The 20,700-nt window shown below is 36.1% G+C and overlaps 1 protein-coding gene across 3 annotated transcripts in view; it reads right to left on the bottom strand.

The window, feature by feature from the left end:
- Window positions 1-1,242: 1,242 nt before the first annotated feature.
- The window catches only part of CRY1 (cryptochrome circadian regulator 1), a 97,530-nt gene continuing 78,072 nt past the window's right edge, over window positions 1,243-20,700 (bottom strand). The window contains exons 3-13 of one of the 3 annotated variants that reach the window (XM_060112003.1): window positions 13,871-14,013; window positions 11,551-11,735; window positions 11,146-11,234; window positions 10,450-10,590; window positions 10,056-10,367; window positions 8,749-8,900; window positions 8,311-8,513; window positions 8,111-8,206; window positions 2,997-3,067; window positions 2,816-2,919; window positions 1,371-2,049 (exon numbers count right to left, since the gene is read on the bottom strand). In XM_060112003.1, coding sequence (XP_059967986.1) covers window positions 1,923-2,049; window positions 2,816-2,919; window positions 2,997-3,067; window positions 8,111-8,206; window positions 8,311-8,513; window positions 8,749-8,900; window positions 10,056-10,367; window positions 10,450-10,590; window positions 11,146-11,234; window positions 11,551-11,735; window positions 13,871-14,013 — 1,623 coding nt within the window. In that variant the 3' untranslated portion in view covers window positions 1,371-1,922. Of the gene's footprint in view, window positions 1,333-1,370; window positions 2,050-2,815; window positions 2,920-2,996; window positions 3,068-8,110; window positions 8,207-8,310; window positions 8,514-8,748; window positions 8,901-10,055; window positions 10,368-10,449; window positions 10,591-11,145; window positions 11,235-11,550; window positions 11,736-13,870; window positions 14,014-20,700 lie in introns of those variants that run through there. The other 2 variants (XM_060112002.1, XM_060112001.1) reach the window with 2 other exon arrangements.

The raw sequence follows: 20,700 nt of genomic DNA, 5'->3' as shown, positions 1-20,700 counted from the left end.
TTTTTCCAAGTTGCTAAGCACAGTTTTTGGTAATAAGAGTTCAAGAAGTATCTGCTGAATGAACAAAATGTCTTAAAATCCCTCAACCACCTGTAGGGATTTTAGAACACTAACCCTTCCAGTTAGGGGGACAACACTGTATTCAAACATAGTGCATTTGCTCAGTTGGAGCACATTGATTGATACCTCTCTTTCCCTTTTGGTGATTTTTTTGTTTTAGTCACAATTTAGACCAAACTGCAAAAATCTTTCCCCACCCCCCCCAAACATATTAAAATCCTTCTACATTTAAAAGTAAAATATCAGTGCCTATGTTGAAATAGTGTTCTTTTACTAAAATACTGATTTATTCATATTAAAACTGCATCTTTTATTCCCCAAATGGTAATGGTAAATTCCAAGTCAATGAATTTCTCAATTCTGTATAGTACAATCAGGTCCAAAGAGCAGGATGTAAAGTACAGGTGTGAAAAACAAAATATTACTCCTTATTAACAGTGATAAAAGAAGATAAGGCAGATTTTTCTTTCTCAGTAATGAATTTATTGATCAGTATTAATTCATTATCCAGGATACTTTTTAAAATATGTATCATCTAAAAATAAAAATGATTGTTTCTGGATTTCTGACTCAAATTTATCTTGAGTTACCTTTAAATACAATTACCACACTGAACATCTTATCACTAATAAAGATGGGAAAACAAAAGCCAATGGTTATAATTCCAAATGGTAAGAACTGGCCTACTGGAGAACAGTAAAGGGATAATAATAACGATAACAATAATGGCAGCTAACCAGAGCTGCAGCAGGCAGTTATGCAGACTATGCACTGCACATTCCAGGGAGCTACACAGAATGGCAATCCTGTAGCTAATATTTACTGAGCATCCTACCACATGCCAGGCACTGTTATGAGCATTTCATATGTAGTATGAAGCAGATACTACTCTCATCCTCACTTTTTATAGAAGAGAAAAAAGAAGGCACAAAAGGTTAATAATTGCCCAAGATCTCAAAGCTAATGAGTGACAGAGCCAGGCATTTGACTCCAGGGCCCACACTCTTAACTGCTACCCCATACTGACTAACTCAGAGTTATAAGCCCAATTACTTGAAAAAAATCTCTTTGGTTTTAAATCTTTCTTACAGATAACTTTATTTTTAAAAGTACGAAGTATTTGGAAGATAGTATTCTTACTTGGAATAATTTTGAAAAGTATTTTACTAAATATATATTAGCTGTTTCTTCATTCAGAATGGTGACATGTAGTTTACAGAATCTGTCTCTAATTTGTGATCACATCTCACATACCAATGCTCTCCCCTTTACCTAAAACAAACAAAAAATTTTTAAAAAGAAAAGAAAAAAAAAAGCAACCACCAAGTACACAGGATTCCATATATGCATATACTTTAATAACAAAGTCACTTTAGCTGTAACTGAACAAAGAAAGGGAGACAAGAACTTAACACATGATACCATGATATCTACAACTTTGGGTCAAAACAGGCATACATGAAGCTTTAAAATATATATTGTCTATGTTAATGGAGGCTACAACTACCAATTTTGATTACACATGTTTTCTGAAACATTATTGTCAAAGAGTTCAAAGTTAGACCAAATAATGATGTCAAGAAAAATTCTGTCTTAAAATTTTAACAAAGTCTTTTAAGAAAGTCTAAAATCCTATATTTTCACATTGACTCTCAAAACTTTGATTTTTATATCAGAATATCAGTTTGCCACTTTAATTTTTACCATACATGAAAGATTATCAAAAATATATTGATGGGTCTATACTAATTGTGACTATTTATATTTACATTAAGCAAATTCTTTTACCAAGTTCTTTATATACAAATTACCATTTGTCCTATGTCAAATTCATTAAAAAGTTAAAAACTACAGAAATGTTATTAGAAATAATGCATTTCAATATGTAACTGTTTTCCATCAATGAAGAACATTTTAAAATAATTTAACTGAAAAAGTACTGAACTGCCCACCAATTTCTGCTGCAACCGTATTCCTTCTGAATGTTTTCTGTGATTTAAGGAAAAAAAAAAAAACTGGGTAAAGCTTGATTGCAAGGAATGACAAAAATCTGATGACTGTTTACTGATCTTCAAGAAATTTACAGACTATATTGATATCAAAAAATAGCAATGATTTAAAAAATGTAAACAGTTCAAGATAACTGAAGAAACAGGAGTCCTAAAAACTGGCAAATGCACTACATGAATACTTTTCTTATAAATTTAAATCACAAAATAGTATCCCATAACCAGTTGAACTGAATACAGGCATGGCTTTCTGACACTTCCAAAAAGGGCCAACATTTAAAAAAAACTTAAACTATTCCCAAACTGGAAATAATTTAGATTTTAGAAGTATCACAATATATAAAAGAAATTTATAAAATCAAGAGAAGATTTGGGGAAAATTTCATAAGGGGATTATATTAATACCACTAAAATAAAAAAGTCACTTTGTTTTACTTAGACTCCTGGTCACACAGGAAGGAAATGAAAAGGATGGCTTTTTCCGAGGAAAAACCTGAGCATGACACCATAAGCTTTTCATATTTGAAGATCATTTCAGATGACCATAAAACTGAGTACAGCACTTTGTCCAGTACAGATACATTTCTCTTGTCTAAGAATTAACTGATTTTGTAACAATCACTGAAAAATTTATGCCTCAGATTCTCTGGTTTGAAAATAGAGATTAGCTCCATTTTGGAAATTATATTAATTTATGTTGATTATACACTCCGCTAAAGCAAGAAATAAAGCTCTAAAGTATTTACCTAGTTGGTGCTCTGTCTCTGGACTTTAGGACCGATACTCTGTGTGTCCTCTTCCTGACTAGGACGTTTCCCACTGCTGAGACCAGTGCACGTGGAGCTTCTTCCTACACATTTAAAAAAAATGTATGTTTAAGATAAGAAAGGTGAGAAGAAGAGTATGCTCGAATGCTACATTCTTAACTTGCTTTAATAGGTGAGTTTGCTGACTATCTCCATGAGCATAATGTAAAATACCACTCCCTGGAGTACAACCTGTTAGTATGTTAAACATAGTAAAATTACTTAAACTAATTTCAAGTTGTATGTATTACGATTATAAATCTGATTTTTAGTATTTGTATTGTGCGTTTTAGGATTAATCCACAACCCTTCATATAAACCAAAAATCATACCAAATCAGGAAAGCTTAACTTGTCCTTAAATTTAGGGTCATAGAACTGTTGACTGTTCAAGGGCAAAATCACTGATAATCATTTTCTAAAAAACACTTCTTTACTGGATGACAATTAGACACTTGATCATGAAGTCAAAACATAGGGCATCAGTGAGATATACATCCTTCCTTCACCTCCTCCTCCCTCAGCACCTATCTAAAACATATGTCCTTGGAGATACAGTAAGGGAATAAGGTCCTGCCAGATGAGAGTTAAACAATGGAGCAGTTACCTAGCCTGTGCAATTGTATCAACTCTCCTAAAAAGAAAAAATGTTATAGGAGAATGGGTTAGCACAGAAAAGTAGATTCTAGAGAAAACATTATGGAAAAATATGAGGATCCTACCCCTAGGAGTGGTTGCATGATGGCCCGAACAAGACAATCTAATTATTTTTAGTGTAACTTCATACTTATCACATTTCTCTGGATAAAGAATTCAGCTTTTCAGGTACTCAAAATTGGGAAAGTGAATGGCCTGATCAAGGATGAGGACTTCTGGAAAGGAATATTTCCACCATAAGCTAATAAACTAATGTTCCCTGTTGATATTTTAATTCATATGATTTTAAAATTTCTAGTCTGTCATTCACAGAATGGTCACCACAATTACAGCAAACGTTCAGGCTTTAGACTTGTAAGGCTGAAGGTCAGACTCTGGACTGTGGCAAATTCACCGCTGAATGGTGCTGCTACTGGTCTTACCATCATCAGGCTTCCCCTAATAGTGATACTTGCCATCATGCATCTTTGCACAACTCTACTGAAAACTTCACAAAGTAATGTGAAGGTACTTAATTCCACTGAATTGTACATTTAAAATGGTTAAAATGCTAAATTTTATGTTGTGCATATTTTACAATTAAAAAAACTTCAACAAATACATTTTTCAATTATTTATTTGATTTTTATTGTTATTTTCTGTTTTTCTGAATTTTCTAAACTGTCTATAGTGAATAGTTTTTTAAAGCAGTTTTGAGGAATAATTTATATACCATAAAATTCAACTGTTTTAAGGGTACAATTCAATAATTTTTAGTTAATTTACAGAATTGTGCAATCACCAGCATAATCCAGTTTTAGAACATTTTCATCACCTCCAAAAGATCCCTCATGTCCATTTGCTTTCATTCTCCATTCCTATCTATAAGCCTAAGGTAGGCACTAATCTAATTTCTCTTTTAAAAACATGACTTTTCTCACTAGTTCATATAAGTGGAATCATGCAGCATGTGGTCTTTTGTGTCTGGCTTCTTTAACTTAACATAATATTTTTGAGATTTATCCAGGTTGTAGCATATATCAGCATTTTGTTCCTTTTTACGAATTAATATTCCATTGTATGGATATACTCCATTTTGACTATCATGAATAAAGCTATTATAAACATTCACATATAAGTCTCTGTGTAGACATATATCTTCATTTCTTTTGGATAGATACTTAGGAATGGAATTTCTGGGTTGTATGTTAAATTTATGTTTAGCTTTTAAGAAACTGCCAAACTGCTTCCCAAAATGGCTTCACTGTTTTTACACCCTACCTCTCAGCAGTGTATGAGCGTTCCAGTTTCTTCACATCCTCCACACACTTGTTACTGTCTGTCTTTTTAATTTCAACCACTCTAGTGGTTATAGGGTGACCAACTCATTCCAGTTTGGGACTCTTCAAGTGTTAGCACGGAAAGTCCTGTGTCCCAAGAAACTCCTCAATGCCAGGCAATCAGTGATAACTGGTCACCCTAAGTGGGTGTGAAGTCCTATCTCTTAGTAGTTTTAATTTGTATTTCCCCAATGACTAATAATGCTGAACAGGTATTTTATAATAGAAAAAATTTTAGTAGTCTGCTTTATTATAAGAACAAAAATACCTCAAGACATCTATGTATGTTAGTTTACTCCTTTCCTGAGCACAAAAATTCTACAAAAATGAGAGGACGAAAATGCAGTTTCTGTTGTAGAGATTAAGAATTTTTGCACAGTCATTAAAAAACTTAAATCATAAAGAATCTTGCCCTTTGAAATGCCTTTAAGACACTGTAAATAAAAGCCTATGAATAGGGTAAGTATGGGGCATTAAGGGATACGCTTCCGAAGTATAAGTCCTTTCTAGCATTTAAAAATTTTTTTAAATTTATTTTTTGGCTGTGTTGGGTCTTCATTGCTGCGCACAGGCTTTCTCTAGCTGCGGTGAGCAGGAGTTACTCTTTGTTGCAGTGCGTGGGCTTCTCGTTGCAGTGGCTTCTCTTGTTGTGAAGCACTGGTTCTAGGTGTGCCGGTTTCTGTAGTTGCAGCACGCAGGCTCAGTAGTTGCAGCATGCGGGCTCTAGGGCATGCGGGCTTCAGTAGTTGTGGCGTGTGGGCTTGGCTGCTCTGTGGTATGTGGGATCTTCCTGGACCAGGGATCGAAAGCATGTCCCCTGCATTGGCAGACAGATTCTTAACCACTGCGCCACCAGTGAAGTCCCCATGTAAGTCTTTTCAAATGGAACAGAAACCTGAGGGGAGAAATTCTTAACAGCATAGTATCCTAAGAATCTTGCCATAATCACTCCCATTTTCAGGTCTACAATGCTCTCTCCTTCATCTGCCTACTTAAATGCTACCCACCCCACCATCTTCTTCTTCTTTTTTTTTTATTATTTATTTATTTATTTATTTATGGCTGCGTTGGGTCTTTGTTGCTGTGTGTGGGCTTCCTCTAGCTGTGGCGAGTGGGGGCTACTCTTCGTTGTGGTCCATGGGATTCTCATTGCGGTGGCTTCTCTTGTTGCAGAGCACGGGCTCTAGGCACGTGGGCTTCTGTAGTTGTGGCACACGGGCTCAGTAGTTGTGGTTCGCGGGCTCCAGAGCACAGGCTCAGTAATTGTGGCACACCAGCTTAGTTGTTCCGCAGTGTGTGGGATCTTCCCTGATCAGGGCTTGAACCTGTGTTCCCTGCATTGGCAGGCAGATTCTTAACCACTGCGCCACCAAGGAAGTCTCCCACCATCTTCTAAGAAGTTTCCTAGTTCCTTCAACTCCCTTTTTTCCTATTGCATGAGGAGGCAGTGTCTTACAATTTATCACTTTTTTCATTTGTTTTTTTCCCCCTTCCACACCCCCATTTAGACTCTAAGCTCTATGTAGCTTTTATGTCTTCTATGTCTTTTGAAAGCCTCAAAGCACCTAGCTACAAAGTGTGTTATAGGCAAATATTTACATGATTAGACTACTTTCAAGATTTATTAATCTTATCACAAAACATGTTTATAAATTTGTGAAGCAAAATTATTCCAATTTAACTTGCCAACATGATTAGTTTTGCAGATAAATACAGATTTGACTGGACTAAGAAACAGTACGTACCATCATTACCCATTAGCTAGGTAACTGGAGTCTGTTGCTTTCCACCCTCTGCCACCTGCCTGTTATCTTAGTGCTTCACAGAACTTCTGTCCCTCAAACTCATGTGTGGGCAAAAGAGGCAGTCTGTGAACTGCATAAGAAATCTGATAGAACTTTTGAAATGCTACCTTGTTAAAGTTTACTTCAAATTGTAGGAGACTCTGAGAAAGAACATTTTTGAAGTACACTGCCATCATTAGCAACAATTTGAATGCAGGTGAAACACATTCCAGTAATAAAATATTTTGTCTTATGAACACTACATTTGGCATTACATTTTCAGGGGAGACCCAGTGATACAGAAAAGGTATGAACTTTAGGACTAGTTAGACTTGGATCTGAATCTTAGCTCAACTACTTACTAACTGTGGGACCTTGGTTAAGTTACCTAACTCTTCTAGGCTAATTTTCCCAATCATAAAATGAGAAGCCTACCACCACCTCTCAAGGTTATTGTGAGTATGTGGCCAAAATCCCCTCATACTTAGGCACAAAGTAGACAGTCAAGATATGAGTGCTTTCGTTCCTTTCTCCTTAAGCTAACTGTTGATGCTCTCAAAAGTATGCAAAATATTTCTGAATTCAGAAAGGTTCAATTTGTTAAAGGTGTTATTCTTAATATCAAATTTTGAATAGCTGACTTCTTTTTTTTTTTTTTTAAATAAGCATTCCTCTAATGCAGCCTTGGTTTTTTTTTTTTTCCTTTTAGTAACCATGCAGAATTATTTATTTTACTACCTATAACTGAAATACCAAAAAAACCTTATTTCCAAACCACAAAATGACATTTTAGAATTTAGAATATGGATGTTTTTATCCCCTTACATGACCAAACAGAAAGTAATAAGTCCAGCCATTCAGCCTTGTTTTTAATCAAATTAATTAGCTTCATGCTAATTTTGGTTAGAACCTCTGAAAATTGGTATGATTCAAATTTCCAATACATACTGACTTCTTGACACATAGTAAGAACATATGTGGCAACTAACTATATATATCACAAAGAAAACCATTATAGACCAGGCTTTGTAAGAAAAAACTCATGTGCAAAAGGACTAGAGGCCCTATGCATGTGAGTGATAAATCTTTTGGCCATGTTCACAGGGCCTCTGACCTTCTTAACTAATTACCTTATAGCTGATATATACTTAAAGGGAGTAAAAAATAATGACCATTCTGAATATAAAACATTTCAGTTTCATTTTATCCTTAAAAATTGCTAACCTCATTCAGTTTGCAAGAAGATCTTTACCTTGACCCAATTCCACTATATATAATGTTGTTTCTATCTCTAAAATGTCACTAATGGAGTGAGGATATGTGTGTATGTATATGTACATGTATGCATGTGTACAAGGAACCTATTACACAATTTAAAGAGATTTTAAGAAACATATTATAGTGAGGTACGATAAACAATATATTTATAATTAACCTCTTTATGTTACTAAGTGCAGAAATTTCCTTTTCACTTACTTCCATTGCTGCTACAGCCTGGGATATTTTCTCCAGGAGAATACCCCATGAGGCCTCCATTCCCATTAGGATTAGATGGCACTGATGCAAGAAGACCTAAAGGGAAAAAATTACCTATTAAGTTATGATCAAGATCAAGTTCAAGGATGGGTACATAAACAGCTGCCAAAGAAACAAATGAAAGGCATTTACTGACATACCTAGTCCTCTATATCGTGAAAGCTGCTGATAGATCTGTTTCATCCTCTCAATATTCAAACGGCTTGCCTCAGCATGGTTCACCATTGGTTTAGGGTAATTAACTCCTATCAAACATTTGGCTACCTTTTGAATACCTTCTGGTGCATTCCAGGGATCATAGATATATTTCGCAGGGAAGCCTCTTAGAACAGGCAAATAACGTCTTTTGGGAGAAGGAAGAAAAATTATTAATAAAATGAACTATAAGCAAATTATAACAAACTATTTATTAGCTATGAATGACCAAAATCAAATCAATACCATTTAAATGATTTGTTACCCTTCTCCTCATCTCTGCTGCCCATCATGAGTGGGGAATACCTTAAACGTTGCTTAAACATGAAAAGTTCTTCCTAGATTAGCTATTCCAAACTGTATAATAATCATTCTTGATTTACCTGATATAGTCTCCATTGGGATCTGTTCTCCTACCAAAACCAACAGGGCAATAGCAGTGAAAAAACTGTTGGAAAAAGGAACTACAAGACAGCCACATCCAACTTCCAGCATTTATGCTCCAATCTGCATCAAGCAATAATTCTTCAAATACCTTTAGAAGTAACAGTAATCACATTAGTTTGCACACACATAATTCTCAAAGTAAGCATTTTTCCAGGTCTCTGTAGATCAAAAGTCAAGGCAAGAAAATCTAGCACAGAACTGTGAAATTAAACATTCCAAAGTTAGCTTCCTTGTCTGTGTTCTATTCTATAATGAGTTATTTCAGGGAAAGAAACATATTAGTAATATATAGATTTCTGAATAGAATTTACTATTCTAATCTTTGCAGTGTTATTGGAAGAGGGGAGAGTAAAAGTTATTAAAGTCACCAACTTAAAAGGATAAGATGGGATATGAGAAGATTAAAAAACTGGAAAAAAAAAAGCAGTAAACACTTTCAAGAATGCAAAAATGCTACCAAATAAACCACCAACAAAAACTTAGAAGCTTAGTACATTGGCCTACAAAATGTAGGCCTACAAATGACCTTTAAAAATTCATTAGTATTATACAGTTTAAATTTGGGATTCCTTGATCCAAAAGGGAAATAGAATTAAAATAAATTATTTTTTATAAATTCGTTGTGTGCTGTACATCTACCTCATGCACAACTTTGTACTAGGAAATACAGGAGATGTAAAAAAACATAGGATCAGAAATGGTCTTTGGATAGGGGAAATTTATGATATAGGCAGGAAGGTAAAACATATATTTAAGTCCTATTATATATAACCACAAGATGTCACAAAATGTTGTATGCTTCATATTACATAATAGAATTATGACTCAAAAAGCTATAGTATTGAGGTGAGATGAAATGATTTATAGCTTAAAATTTATAAAACAAATTTGCTATTTCTAAGAACTCAGATGAATACTTTATGTGACAGAAATGATCACCTATAAATATATATCGACCCAATAAGTCTGGAGTATTAAATCTTATAGCTCCCTTGATGGCTAGGCTGATTTAGCCATTGAAATGACTTCAGGTTAACTGAACCATTTTTCACCAGTTCTCCTATCTGATTATGCCATTCTGCTCCCCAAAAGTGTGTCTGTATGATGAGAATTAAATGCTTTTCTATTGAAAAAATTAGACTATAAATGAATCTACATAGTAGACAATTTTTAGGAATTGTTTTATAAAGGTATAGAGTTCTTCAAAATAAGGCCATACTACATTAGTTGGAAGAACACTTACCTTCATTCCTTCTTCCCAACTAATCCACAGGTCACCTCGTGTCAGGAAGCAAGCAACTGCATGTCTGGCTAAATGATGGATCCAACCCTCCTGACGAAGCTGTGTCATGATGGCATCAATCCATGGAAAGCCTGTCCGTCCTTCTGCCCATTTCGCTAAAGCCTCAGGATTCTTATCCCAAGGAATCTGAACACAGATGGGATTTCCTTCCATTTTGTCAAAGCGTGGATTATTTGTTGCTGCTGTATAGAAAAATTCACGCCATAACAGTTGCCCATAAAGGGAAAGGGGAGGGGAACTGTTCTTTTTTACCTAAGATTAAAAAGCAAAGAAGTATTATCAGCAATTTAAGAAAAAAGTATTTTGAAAAATAAGCTCCAGTTCCAGATAATACCTTTTTGTAGAGATCTGTCAGTTTGAAGTAAAACAGTCGACATGACAAACAACCAAATCGGAGATAAGGACTGAGTCCAGTAGGGCTAGCAAGCAGGGAATTCGCATTCATTCGAGGTCTTTCAAAGTTTGCCACCCAAGCCTGAAAACACACAGAGAAAATTATACTAACTAATTGCCTTTTCCATTTTAAAAGATTGTTTAAAGTTGAGATTTTTTAAAAAGTTACATAGGGCTTGAGAAATAAAATATCATTTTTCTAGCCACAAATGACAGATTTTAATAAAAAACAAGAAAGATAAAAGTGATCATTCTTTTGTTTTAGCCATCCTCATGCAGTAAATTCCTAACACAAGGCTGAGAGCACCTTCAATCTGTCTCTCTGACACTGAGAAAAATATGAAATAGAAAAACTCTATCCTAGCTTCGAAGTTATAGTCATCAGATACCAGCTTACAAAGAAAGAATAGAAGGGGTAGTATTGATAGTAGCTAAAGAGGAAATAATCAGAAGAGGAGGAAGAAGGGTATTTAAATGAAGAGATAGTTGTTAATTTTCAAACAATTAGGTTTGTTCTATTTTAACTATTTCTCTTGATCCTTCTTTTTCAACAGTCTATTTTTTTGTTTTTAAAAAAGAGTGAAATTATTTTTAAAATGCCAGTTTGACAATATAAACATCATCTGTATTATCATACTTTTCTTTCCAAATGCCTTTCCAAACGTGTAAGTGCTTCAGTTTCTCCGCCTGGCCACACTGCAGAAGATAAGCCATCTGTATCAAAACCTAAAAAGAAAAGAAAAGAAAAGAAAAAAAATTGACAGTAGCATAAAAATGAAATGACAGCCCTGGATAGGTCCTCAAAAATAGATGATATATAATATGGTCTCTGTTCTTTAAGATGTACATCTTAAGGTGATAACAGATAGACCACATATTTATAGAACACATAAATAATGCACAGATTTATCACTTCTTAGTTTAAGAGTTTCTTTTCTTTTTTCTCATTTCTTTTCCTTTTAGTGCAAAATACTTTACATGTCTAATTAGAAGTGGGATTTTTCTGAATGGTTTATTAACTCTTAAGCTCCACATGTATTACCTAGTTCTTCCAGTGAAGGGACTCCATATTTCTCATCATGGTCATCAGACAGAGGAGTTGTGCACTTTTCTATCACTTCTGAAGTAATTGTCTCTACTGGTATCTCTAGTGGTTCCATTTTGCTGATGAGAGTCTGGAATCTTTTATAAGTAAGAGGTGGTTGCCCACCATTTAGTTCTATGATCCTATTACAAAAGTTAGTAAAATGCTGTTAGTATTAAAAAAAGGACAATACATTTTGATTGATAAACTCTGAAAAGGCTTAAAATCAGAAAATTAAGTGAATCACTTAAGACTTCTAGGAGAATGTTAGCTTCTTATAGGACCAAGAAACTTGTTAAAATAATTAACAAATCTAAAAGTCATTCTCTTAATTTTATAGACATCTGCTAGGTATCAAAAATATAGTGTATGCAAATATCAAAACTTTTAAGACAAAGGGAATTAATTAAGCACCTATGAGCGGAAAAACAAGTGGCTAAATAAGCCTAAAGGCAAAAACAAAAAAATAATATATATAGAATTATAAAAACATACCACAACACAGCTCAAAGAATCTCTTAATCATCAATAAAAACTAAACCAGGCCAATATTATACCAAGGAGCAATCAGCAAGTCTCATTAATTAGGATTCTATATTACTGTGATGATAATCACTTGTTATTTTCTATTGTGCTCATGTTTTTGTTAAATGTCAGCATACATATCTTATGTATATATTTTATATTTAATTCTGATCACTAATTTCTCAATTAAGTAATACTAAAAGGAAAAATAAGTCTTACCAATGGTAGTATGAATTAGACACAATTTGGAAATACCAATTATTCTTTTTCACTATGGCCATTTGCTTACTAGCATTTAGCCTTAATAAAAAGTTATTGGTAAAATCCAACTCCATCGTTTTATGCATCAGCAACTGAAGCCTCAAGAGAATTTAATAGTCAAGGTCACATAACTAACAAATAGCAAATCAAGGTTTTCTTAATCCAAATATAGTACAGTTTTCATTATACCACATATAATTATGTATCAGTTGTACATACAGAAAGTAACCACCATAAAAACTATGCTCTCTGCTTTTAGTAATTTTGCTTTGGTGTAATACTTTGAGTTTATATATAGGGTCATAATGAAATTTGTCCACTATAATGATACTAAAATGACACTACTGAGGACACTGCTAATTACATAACAGAAGCAAAATTAAAATCTCAGAAAAAATGTTTTCTATATGTTACATTTTTATATGATGGATTATATGTGGTAAATATTCACACTCAATCTAACAAACATTCCAATTTTATGCACGACGCTGAGTTTCCCACTTAAAGCAATTGCTCTTATCTTGTTTTGCCTCCTTGCTATCAACTCTCTAAAGTTAAGAAATCTGGTAAACTAGAAGGCAAGTTTATTATTGAAGGATATATGACTTCTGGCTTAATATCAAGTAAGACCCTTAACTGAATCGAACCACAATATTTTGATACACTTGGAATAAAATTAACTCGCTTGTCATGTTACTTACAGAATTAGCTTTATTAACTTGACAAAATGTGAAAATAAAAAAGTAAAATAATTTAAAAGGTATGTAAATTGTGAGATTTCAGTACTTGTAAGGATGATAGTATGCTAAAGGTTAATGTTAACAAGTCTTATGAACCTTCAAATCTTACAGTATATAAAACTTTCTAAATTTAAACTTGACCACAGAATCTTTGTTGGACAAAGCATCACCAAAAACTGATAGTTCAGGAAATATACTTTGAGAAATAAGATATTATACCATTGTTCAGAAGACTATGTAATATTACATAAAATTTGCATATGGACTTAAAATCCAGAGAGACTAGATATATATACATAAAATAAAATAACTTATGACAATCATGTGAAATATATCAAGGTAGTTTGTGGCTATGTATGTCATATAAACTATAAAATTAACATTGCTAAGAGCCCAGAAAGGCAAGTTAGTAGGCTGAGTTAGAATAGTCAAAGATAATTGTGTGATGCTTTTAATAGTTTTGAAATTGAAATTCTGAGTATGTTTATCTTATGTACTTATGTCTGTAATTTTGGTATCTGTCACTAGGTAAACAAAAATCACAGAGGTTAAGTAAAATGCTAAAGGTTTGACATATATTCACTTAATTCTCCCACAAGTCTATTATGTATGTTTTTATTTCCACTTTATAAACTAGTCCCACAGTACATTCCCACAGTACATTTTCTATGTACTTAAAACCACTGAAATGTACACTTAAAAGTGGTTAAGATGAAAAATATTTTATGTATTTTACCATTAAAAAAACTTACTTGTCTAGGTCATATAATGTATGTGAAATTCGTACAATTACTTCTACTCCAGCTTCAGTAGCCAGTTTCTTAATAGCTGCATCTCGTTCCTTTCCAAAGGGCTCAGAATCATATTCAATTGAAAGTTTAGTAATGTTCCATTCCTAAAATAAAAGAAAGAGGGAAAAACATACATAAATTTTAACAATTAGTTTTTCTATTATAGGCTGGAAAAAAGTGAAAAGCTCCAATGCTACCTAGCATGTAACAAACACTATATATAAGTGTTTGTCATGATAAAATGGAAAAAAATAACATGTTACCAAGTTGCTGAAAGATTAAATGAGTCAATGCATATAAATTGTTTAGGACATAGTACATAGTAAGTTCTCAGTGAATGATAGCTGTCATTATTACTAGCCATTTGTATATTTCTTACTTTGTAAGTTGCAGCTTATGTTTTCTTGGGTTTCTATCACAGTTAATTTTTCTCTTAAGGATTTGTAAGAGCTCCTTATATTTTAATGATAGCAAACCTTCTCTATCACCTGTGTCACTTTTTTTCCTAAATAGTTTGTAATTTAATTCTATGATTTTTTTGACAAATAATTATTTAGTTTTTAGTTAGTAAATGTTGGAATTTAGAACAAGTCAATAACACTCCCTCCCCTTTTCCCTTTTTGAAAAGGAAAGGAATATAAGTCAGAAAACTAAAGGTAAAAATATAGATCACACAGTCTCCCAAGGCAACTGAAATAAAAACAAAAATAAACAAATGGGACCTAATGAAACTTACAAGCTTCTGCACAGCAAAGGAAACCATAAACAGAATGAAAAGGTAACCTACAGAGTGGGAGAAAATATTTGCAAATGATGCAACTGACAAGGGCTTAATACAAACAGCTCATACAACTCAACAGAAAAAAAACCAAACCCAATTAAAAAATGGGCAGCAGACCTAAATAGACATTCCTCCAAAGAAGAAATACAAATGGCCAATAGGCACATGAAAAGATGCTCAACATCGCTAATAATTAGAGAAATACAAATCTAAACTACAATGAGGTATCACTTCACACTGATTCTGATGGTCAGATGGCCATCACTAAAAAGTCTACAAATGCTGGAGAGGATATGGAGGAAAGGGAATCCTCCTATACTGTTGGTAGGAATGTATTTTGGTACAGCCACTATGGAAAACAGCATGAAGGTTTCCTCAGAAAACTAAAAATAGAATTATCATATGATCCAGCAGTGGCACTCCTGGGCATACATCCAGACAAAACTCTAATTAAAAAAGATGCATGCACCCCATGTTCATAGCAGCACTATTCACAATAGCCAAGACATGGAAACAACCTAATGTCCACTGACAAATGAATGGATAAAGAAGATGTGGTACATATATACAACAGAATACTACTCAGCCATAAAAAAGAATGAAATAATGTCATTTGCAGCAACATGGATGCCACTAGAGATTATCATACTAAGTGAAGTAAGTCAGAAAGAGAAAGACAAATACCACATGATATCTCTTTTACATGGAATCTAAAATATGACACAAATGAACCTATGAAACAGAAACACACTCATGGACACAGAGAACAAACTTGTGGTTGCCAAGTGGGAGGAGGTTGGGGGGAAGGATGGAGTAGGAAGTTGGGGTTAGCAGAAGTAAGCTATTATACATAGAATGGATGAACAACAAGGTCCTACTGTATAGCACAGAGAACTATATTCAATATCCTATGATAATCCATAATGGAAAATAATATATAAAAAGAATGTATATATGTATAACTGAATCTCTTTGCTGTATAGCAGAAATTAACCCAATATTGTAAATCAACTATACTTCAATTTAAATATATATATAGGGCCTCCCTGGTGGCGCAAGTGGTTGAGAGTCCGCCTGCCGATGCAGGGGATACGGGTTCGTGCCCCGGTCTGGGAGGATCCCATATGCCGCGGAGCGGCTGGGCCCGTGAGCCATGGCCGCTGAGCCTGTGCGTCCGGAGCCTGCGCGTCCGGAGCCTGTGCTCCGCAACGGGGGAGGCCACAACAGTGAGAGGCCCGCATACCGCAAAAAAATAAATAAATAAATATATATATATATATATGTATACATATATATATATATATATATGTATACATATATATATATATATATACATATATACATATATATATATGTATACATAGATAGATAGATATAGACCACATTATTAGTAAAGTTGAACTGGAGAAAACATGTTATGTTTAAGGACAGATAAGCTTGTTAATGTTTTACCCCTGAATTAAACAGATTTAGCTACCCAATGATAAGCAGCACCTTCCTTGCAGTGTGGGCTGCCCCTACAAAATTTATTACATGGAAGAAGGGACTAGGATAAGCGCTCTCTGCAACTGAATAGGCAAAAAGGTATGATATGAGTGATACTCACCTAACTCCTTCTATTAACTCACCAATGATATCATTCACTTCTTCCCTGGGGATAAATTAGTGAACATCTCTCCAGAAAAAAAATGAAAAGCTAGGGAAGAGAAGGTTCCCCAAACATTAAAAGTATTCAGGGCAGAGTCAAGATGGCAGTGTGGGAAGACGAGGAGTTATCATCTCCCCACAACTAGGGTGCCTGCTGGCCGCTGGTGGTGGACTCTGATGCCAAAGGAGACAGGAGGAACCTGAAAGTGAACCGGTAGGACGTAGGGGGACTGAGGGGGGAGGAGAAGTGGAGGTCAGACAGGATCGGTGCCCCTGAGGCCAGGGAGATCAGGAGAGGTGGGCAGGAGGAGCGGGAGAGGAGCAGAGGGCGATAGCCCTGCCCACTCGGGCCAGGGAAACTGCTGAGCTCCCAGGCCAATCCTCTGCCCTCCAAAGCCCCCTCCAGATGGCACGGGTCCTTGGGGTAATAGGAGGGAGGCCAGAGAGATCAGGAGAGGCAGGCGGGAGGGGCCCTCTGGGAGGAGCGGGAGAGAAGCAGAGGGTGATTGCTCCGCCCACTCAGGCCCGGGGAGCCTGCTGAGCTCCCAGGCCAGTCCCCTGCCCTCCAAGGTCCCCTCCAGGCTGCGCAGGTCCTTGGGGGCATAGGAGGGAGGCCGGGGAGATTAAGAGAGGCAGGCGGCAGGGGCCCTCCCAGACCAGAGGAGCAGGAGAGGAGAGGAGGGCATTTGCCCCACCCACTCGAGCCCAGGAAGCCTGCTGGGCTCCCAGGTGAGGTCCCCTGACCTATGAAACCAGGGGTTGGGGGCATGCCTGGGCCCCTTCTGTTCCTTGAGCCTAAACTCCACCCCCCATGGCCTTTTCCAGCCCTGTGGGTCCTGAGCATTGGCCTGGCCCACCATCCAAACCTCGCCCTTGCTTAGGCCCCGCCCTCCAGAGCCAAGGCCTCCCCCCGCCCCCCCTTTTTTTTTCTTTTCCCTCCTCCTCTTTTTTACTATTGTGGTACTGATGTACCTTCTGGTTGTTGATTCATCTATATTTTTACTCTTATATTCTTCTTAAAATATCTCTTAGTTTCCTAGTCTAATTTTATTTTTTACTTTGTTATTTTTTATCTTTTTATGTTTTGCTGCCCCAGGAGGCTTGCGGGATCTTGGTTCATGAGCCTGGGACAGGCTGAAGCTCCTGTGGTGGGAGCTCCAAGTCCGAACCACTGGACTAACAGAGAATCTCAGACCCCAAGGAATATTCATCCGAGTGAGGTCTCACAGAGTTCCTCATCTCAGCACCAAGACCCAGCTCTACTCAATAGCCTACAAACTCCAGTGTTGGAAGCCTCAGGCCAAACAACCAGTAAGAAAAGAACACATTCCCACTCATAAAAAAAAAAAAAAAAGAGATGGCAAAAAAATATGTCACAGATTAAGGAGCAAGGTAAAAACCTATAAGACCAAATAAATGAAGAGGAAATAGGCAATCTACCTGAAAAAGAATTCAGAGTAATGATAGTAAAGATGATCCAGAATCTCAGAAATAGAAAGGAGGCATGGATTGAGAAAATACAAGAAATGTTTAACAAAGATCTAGAAGAACAAAAGAACAAACAAACAGAGATGAACAACACAATAACTGAAATGAAAAATACACTAGAAGGAATCAATAGCAGAATAACTGAGGCAGAAGAACGAATAAGTGTGCTGGAAGACAAAAGGGTGGAAATAACTGCTGAGGAGCAGAATAAACAAAAAAGCATGAAAAGAATTGAAGACAATCTCAGAGGCCTCTGGGACAACACTAAATGAACCAACATTCGGATCATAGGGGTCCCAGAAGGAGAAGAGAAAAAGAAAGGCTCTGAGAAAATATCTGAAGAGATTATCGTTGAAAACTTCCCTAATATGGGAAAGGAAATAGTCACCCAAGTCCAGGAAGCACAGAGAGTCCCATACAGGATAAACCATAGGAAAAACACACCAAGACACATATTAAACAAACTAACAAAAATTAAATTCAAAGAAAAAGTATTAAAAGCAGCAAAGGAAAAACAAAAACTAACATACAAAGGAATCCCCATAAGGTTATCAGCTGATTTTTCAGCAGAAACTCTGCAGGCCAGAAGGGAGTGGCAGGATACACTTAAAGTGATGAAAGAGAAAAACCTACAACCAAGATTACTCTACCCTGCAAGGCTCTCATTCAGATTTGATGGAGAAGTCAAAAGCTTTTCAGACAAGCAAAAGCTAAGAGAATTCAGCACCACCAAACCAGCTTTACAACAAATGCTAAAGAAAGTTCTCTAGGCGGGAAACACAAAAGAAGAAAAAGACCCACAAAAACAAACCCAAAACAATTAAGAAAATGGTAATAGGAACATACATATCGATCATAACCTTGAACGTAAATGTACTAAATGCCCCAACCAAAAGACAGAGACTGGCTGAATAGATACAAAAACAAGACCCATATACCCGCTGTCGAAAAGAGGCCCACTTCAGGCCTAGGGACACATACAGGCTGAAAGTGAAGGGATGGAAAAAGATATTCCATGCAAATGGAAATCAAGAAAGCTGGGTAGCAATACTTGTATCAGATAAAGTAGAGACTGTTACAAGAGGAAAGGAGGGACATTACATAATGATCAAAGGATCAATCCAATAAGAAGATATAACAATTATAAATGTTTATGCTCCAACATAGGAGCACCTCAATACATAAGGCAAATGCTAACAACCCTGAAAGGAGAATTCGACAGTAACACAATAATAGCAGGGGACTTTAACACCCCACTTACACCAATGGACAGATCATCCAAACAGAAAATAAATAAGGAAACACAAGCTTTAAATGATACAACAGACCAGATATATCTAACTGATATTTATAGAACACGCCACCAAAAGTGGCAGAATACACTTTCTTCTCAAGTGCATATGGAACTTCTCCAGAATAGATCACATCCTGGGTCACAAATTAAGCCTTGGAAAACTTAGGAAAACTGAAATCATATCATGCATCTTTTCTGACCACAACACTATGAGATTGGAAATCAATTACAGGAAAAAAACTGTAAGAAACACAAATATATGGAAGTTAAACAGTGCACTACTAAATAACCAAGAGATCACTGAAGAAATCAAAGAAGAAATTTAAAAAATACATAGAAACAAATGACAACAAAAACACGAGGACGGGCCTCCCTGGTGGCACAGTGGTTGAGAGTCCGCCTGCCGATGCAGGGGACACGGGTTCGTGCCCCGATCCCGGAGGATCCCACATGCCGCGGAGTGGCTGGGCCCGCGAGCCATGGCCGCGGAGCCTGTGTGTCCGGAGCCTGTGCTCCGCAACGGGAGAGGCCACAGCAGTGAGAGGCCCGCGTACAGCAAAAAAAAAAAAAAAAAAAACACGAGGACCCAAAACCTATGGGATGCAGCAAAAGCAGTTCTAAGAGGGAAGTTTATAGCAATACAATCTCACCTCAAGAAACAAGAAACGTCTCAAATAAACAATCTAACCCTACACTTAGAACAACTAGAGAAAGAAGAACAAACAAAACCCAAACTCAGTAGAAGGAAAGAAATCATAACAATCAGAGCAGAAGAAAATGAAATAGAAACAAAGAAAACAATAGCAAAGATCAATAAAACTAAAAGCTGGTTCTTTAAGAAGATAAACAAAATTGATAAACCCTTAGCCAGACTCATCAAGGAAAAAAGGGAGAGGACGTAAATCAATAAAATTAGAAATGAAAAAGGAGGGGCTTCCCTGGTGGCACAGTGGTTAAGAATCTGCCTGCCAATGCAGGGGACACAGGTTTGAGTCCTGGTCTGGGAAAATCCTACATGCCGCAGAGCAACTAAGCCTGTGCACCACAACTACTGAGCCTGCGCTCTAGAGCCCATGCTCCACAACAAGAGAAGCCATTGCAATGAGAAGCCCTCGCACCACAACAAAGAGCAGCACCCGCTCGCCACAAATAGAGAAAGCCTGTGCACAGCAACAAAGACCCAACACAGCCAAAGGTAATATATAAATGAAATAAATTTTTAAAAGAAGAAATGAAAAAGGAGAAATAACAACTGACACTGCAGAAATACAAAGGATTATAAGGGACTCTGCAACAACTATATGCCAGTTGTTGGACAACCATGAAGAAATGGACAAATTCTTGGAAAGGTACAATTTTCCAAGACTGAACCAGGAAGAATTAGAAAATATAAACAGACCTATCACAAGTAATGAAATTGAAACCATAATTAAAAATCTTCCAACAAACAAAAGTTCAGGACCAGATGGCTTCACAAGCAAATTCTATCAAACATTTAGAGAAAAGCTAACACCAATCCTTCTCAAACTCTTCCAAAAAATTTCAGAGGGAGAAACATTCCCAAATTCATTCTACGAAGCC

Source organism: Mesoplodon densirostris, chromosome 11, assembly GCF_025265405.1.
Source record: "Mesoplodon densirostris isolate mMesDen1 chromosome 11, mMesDen1 primary haplotype, whole genome shotgun sequence".
Lineage (NCBI taxonomy): Eukaryota > Metazoa > Chordata > Mammalia > Artiodactyla > Ziphiidae > Mesoplodon > Mesoplodon densirostris.
This window is presented reverse-complemented; position numbering and strand designations above follow the sequence as displayed.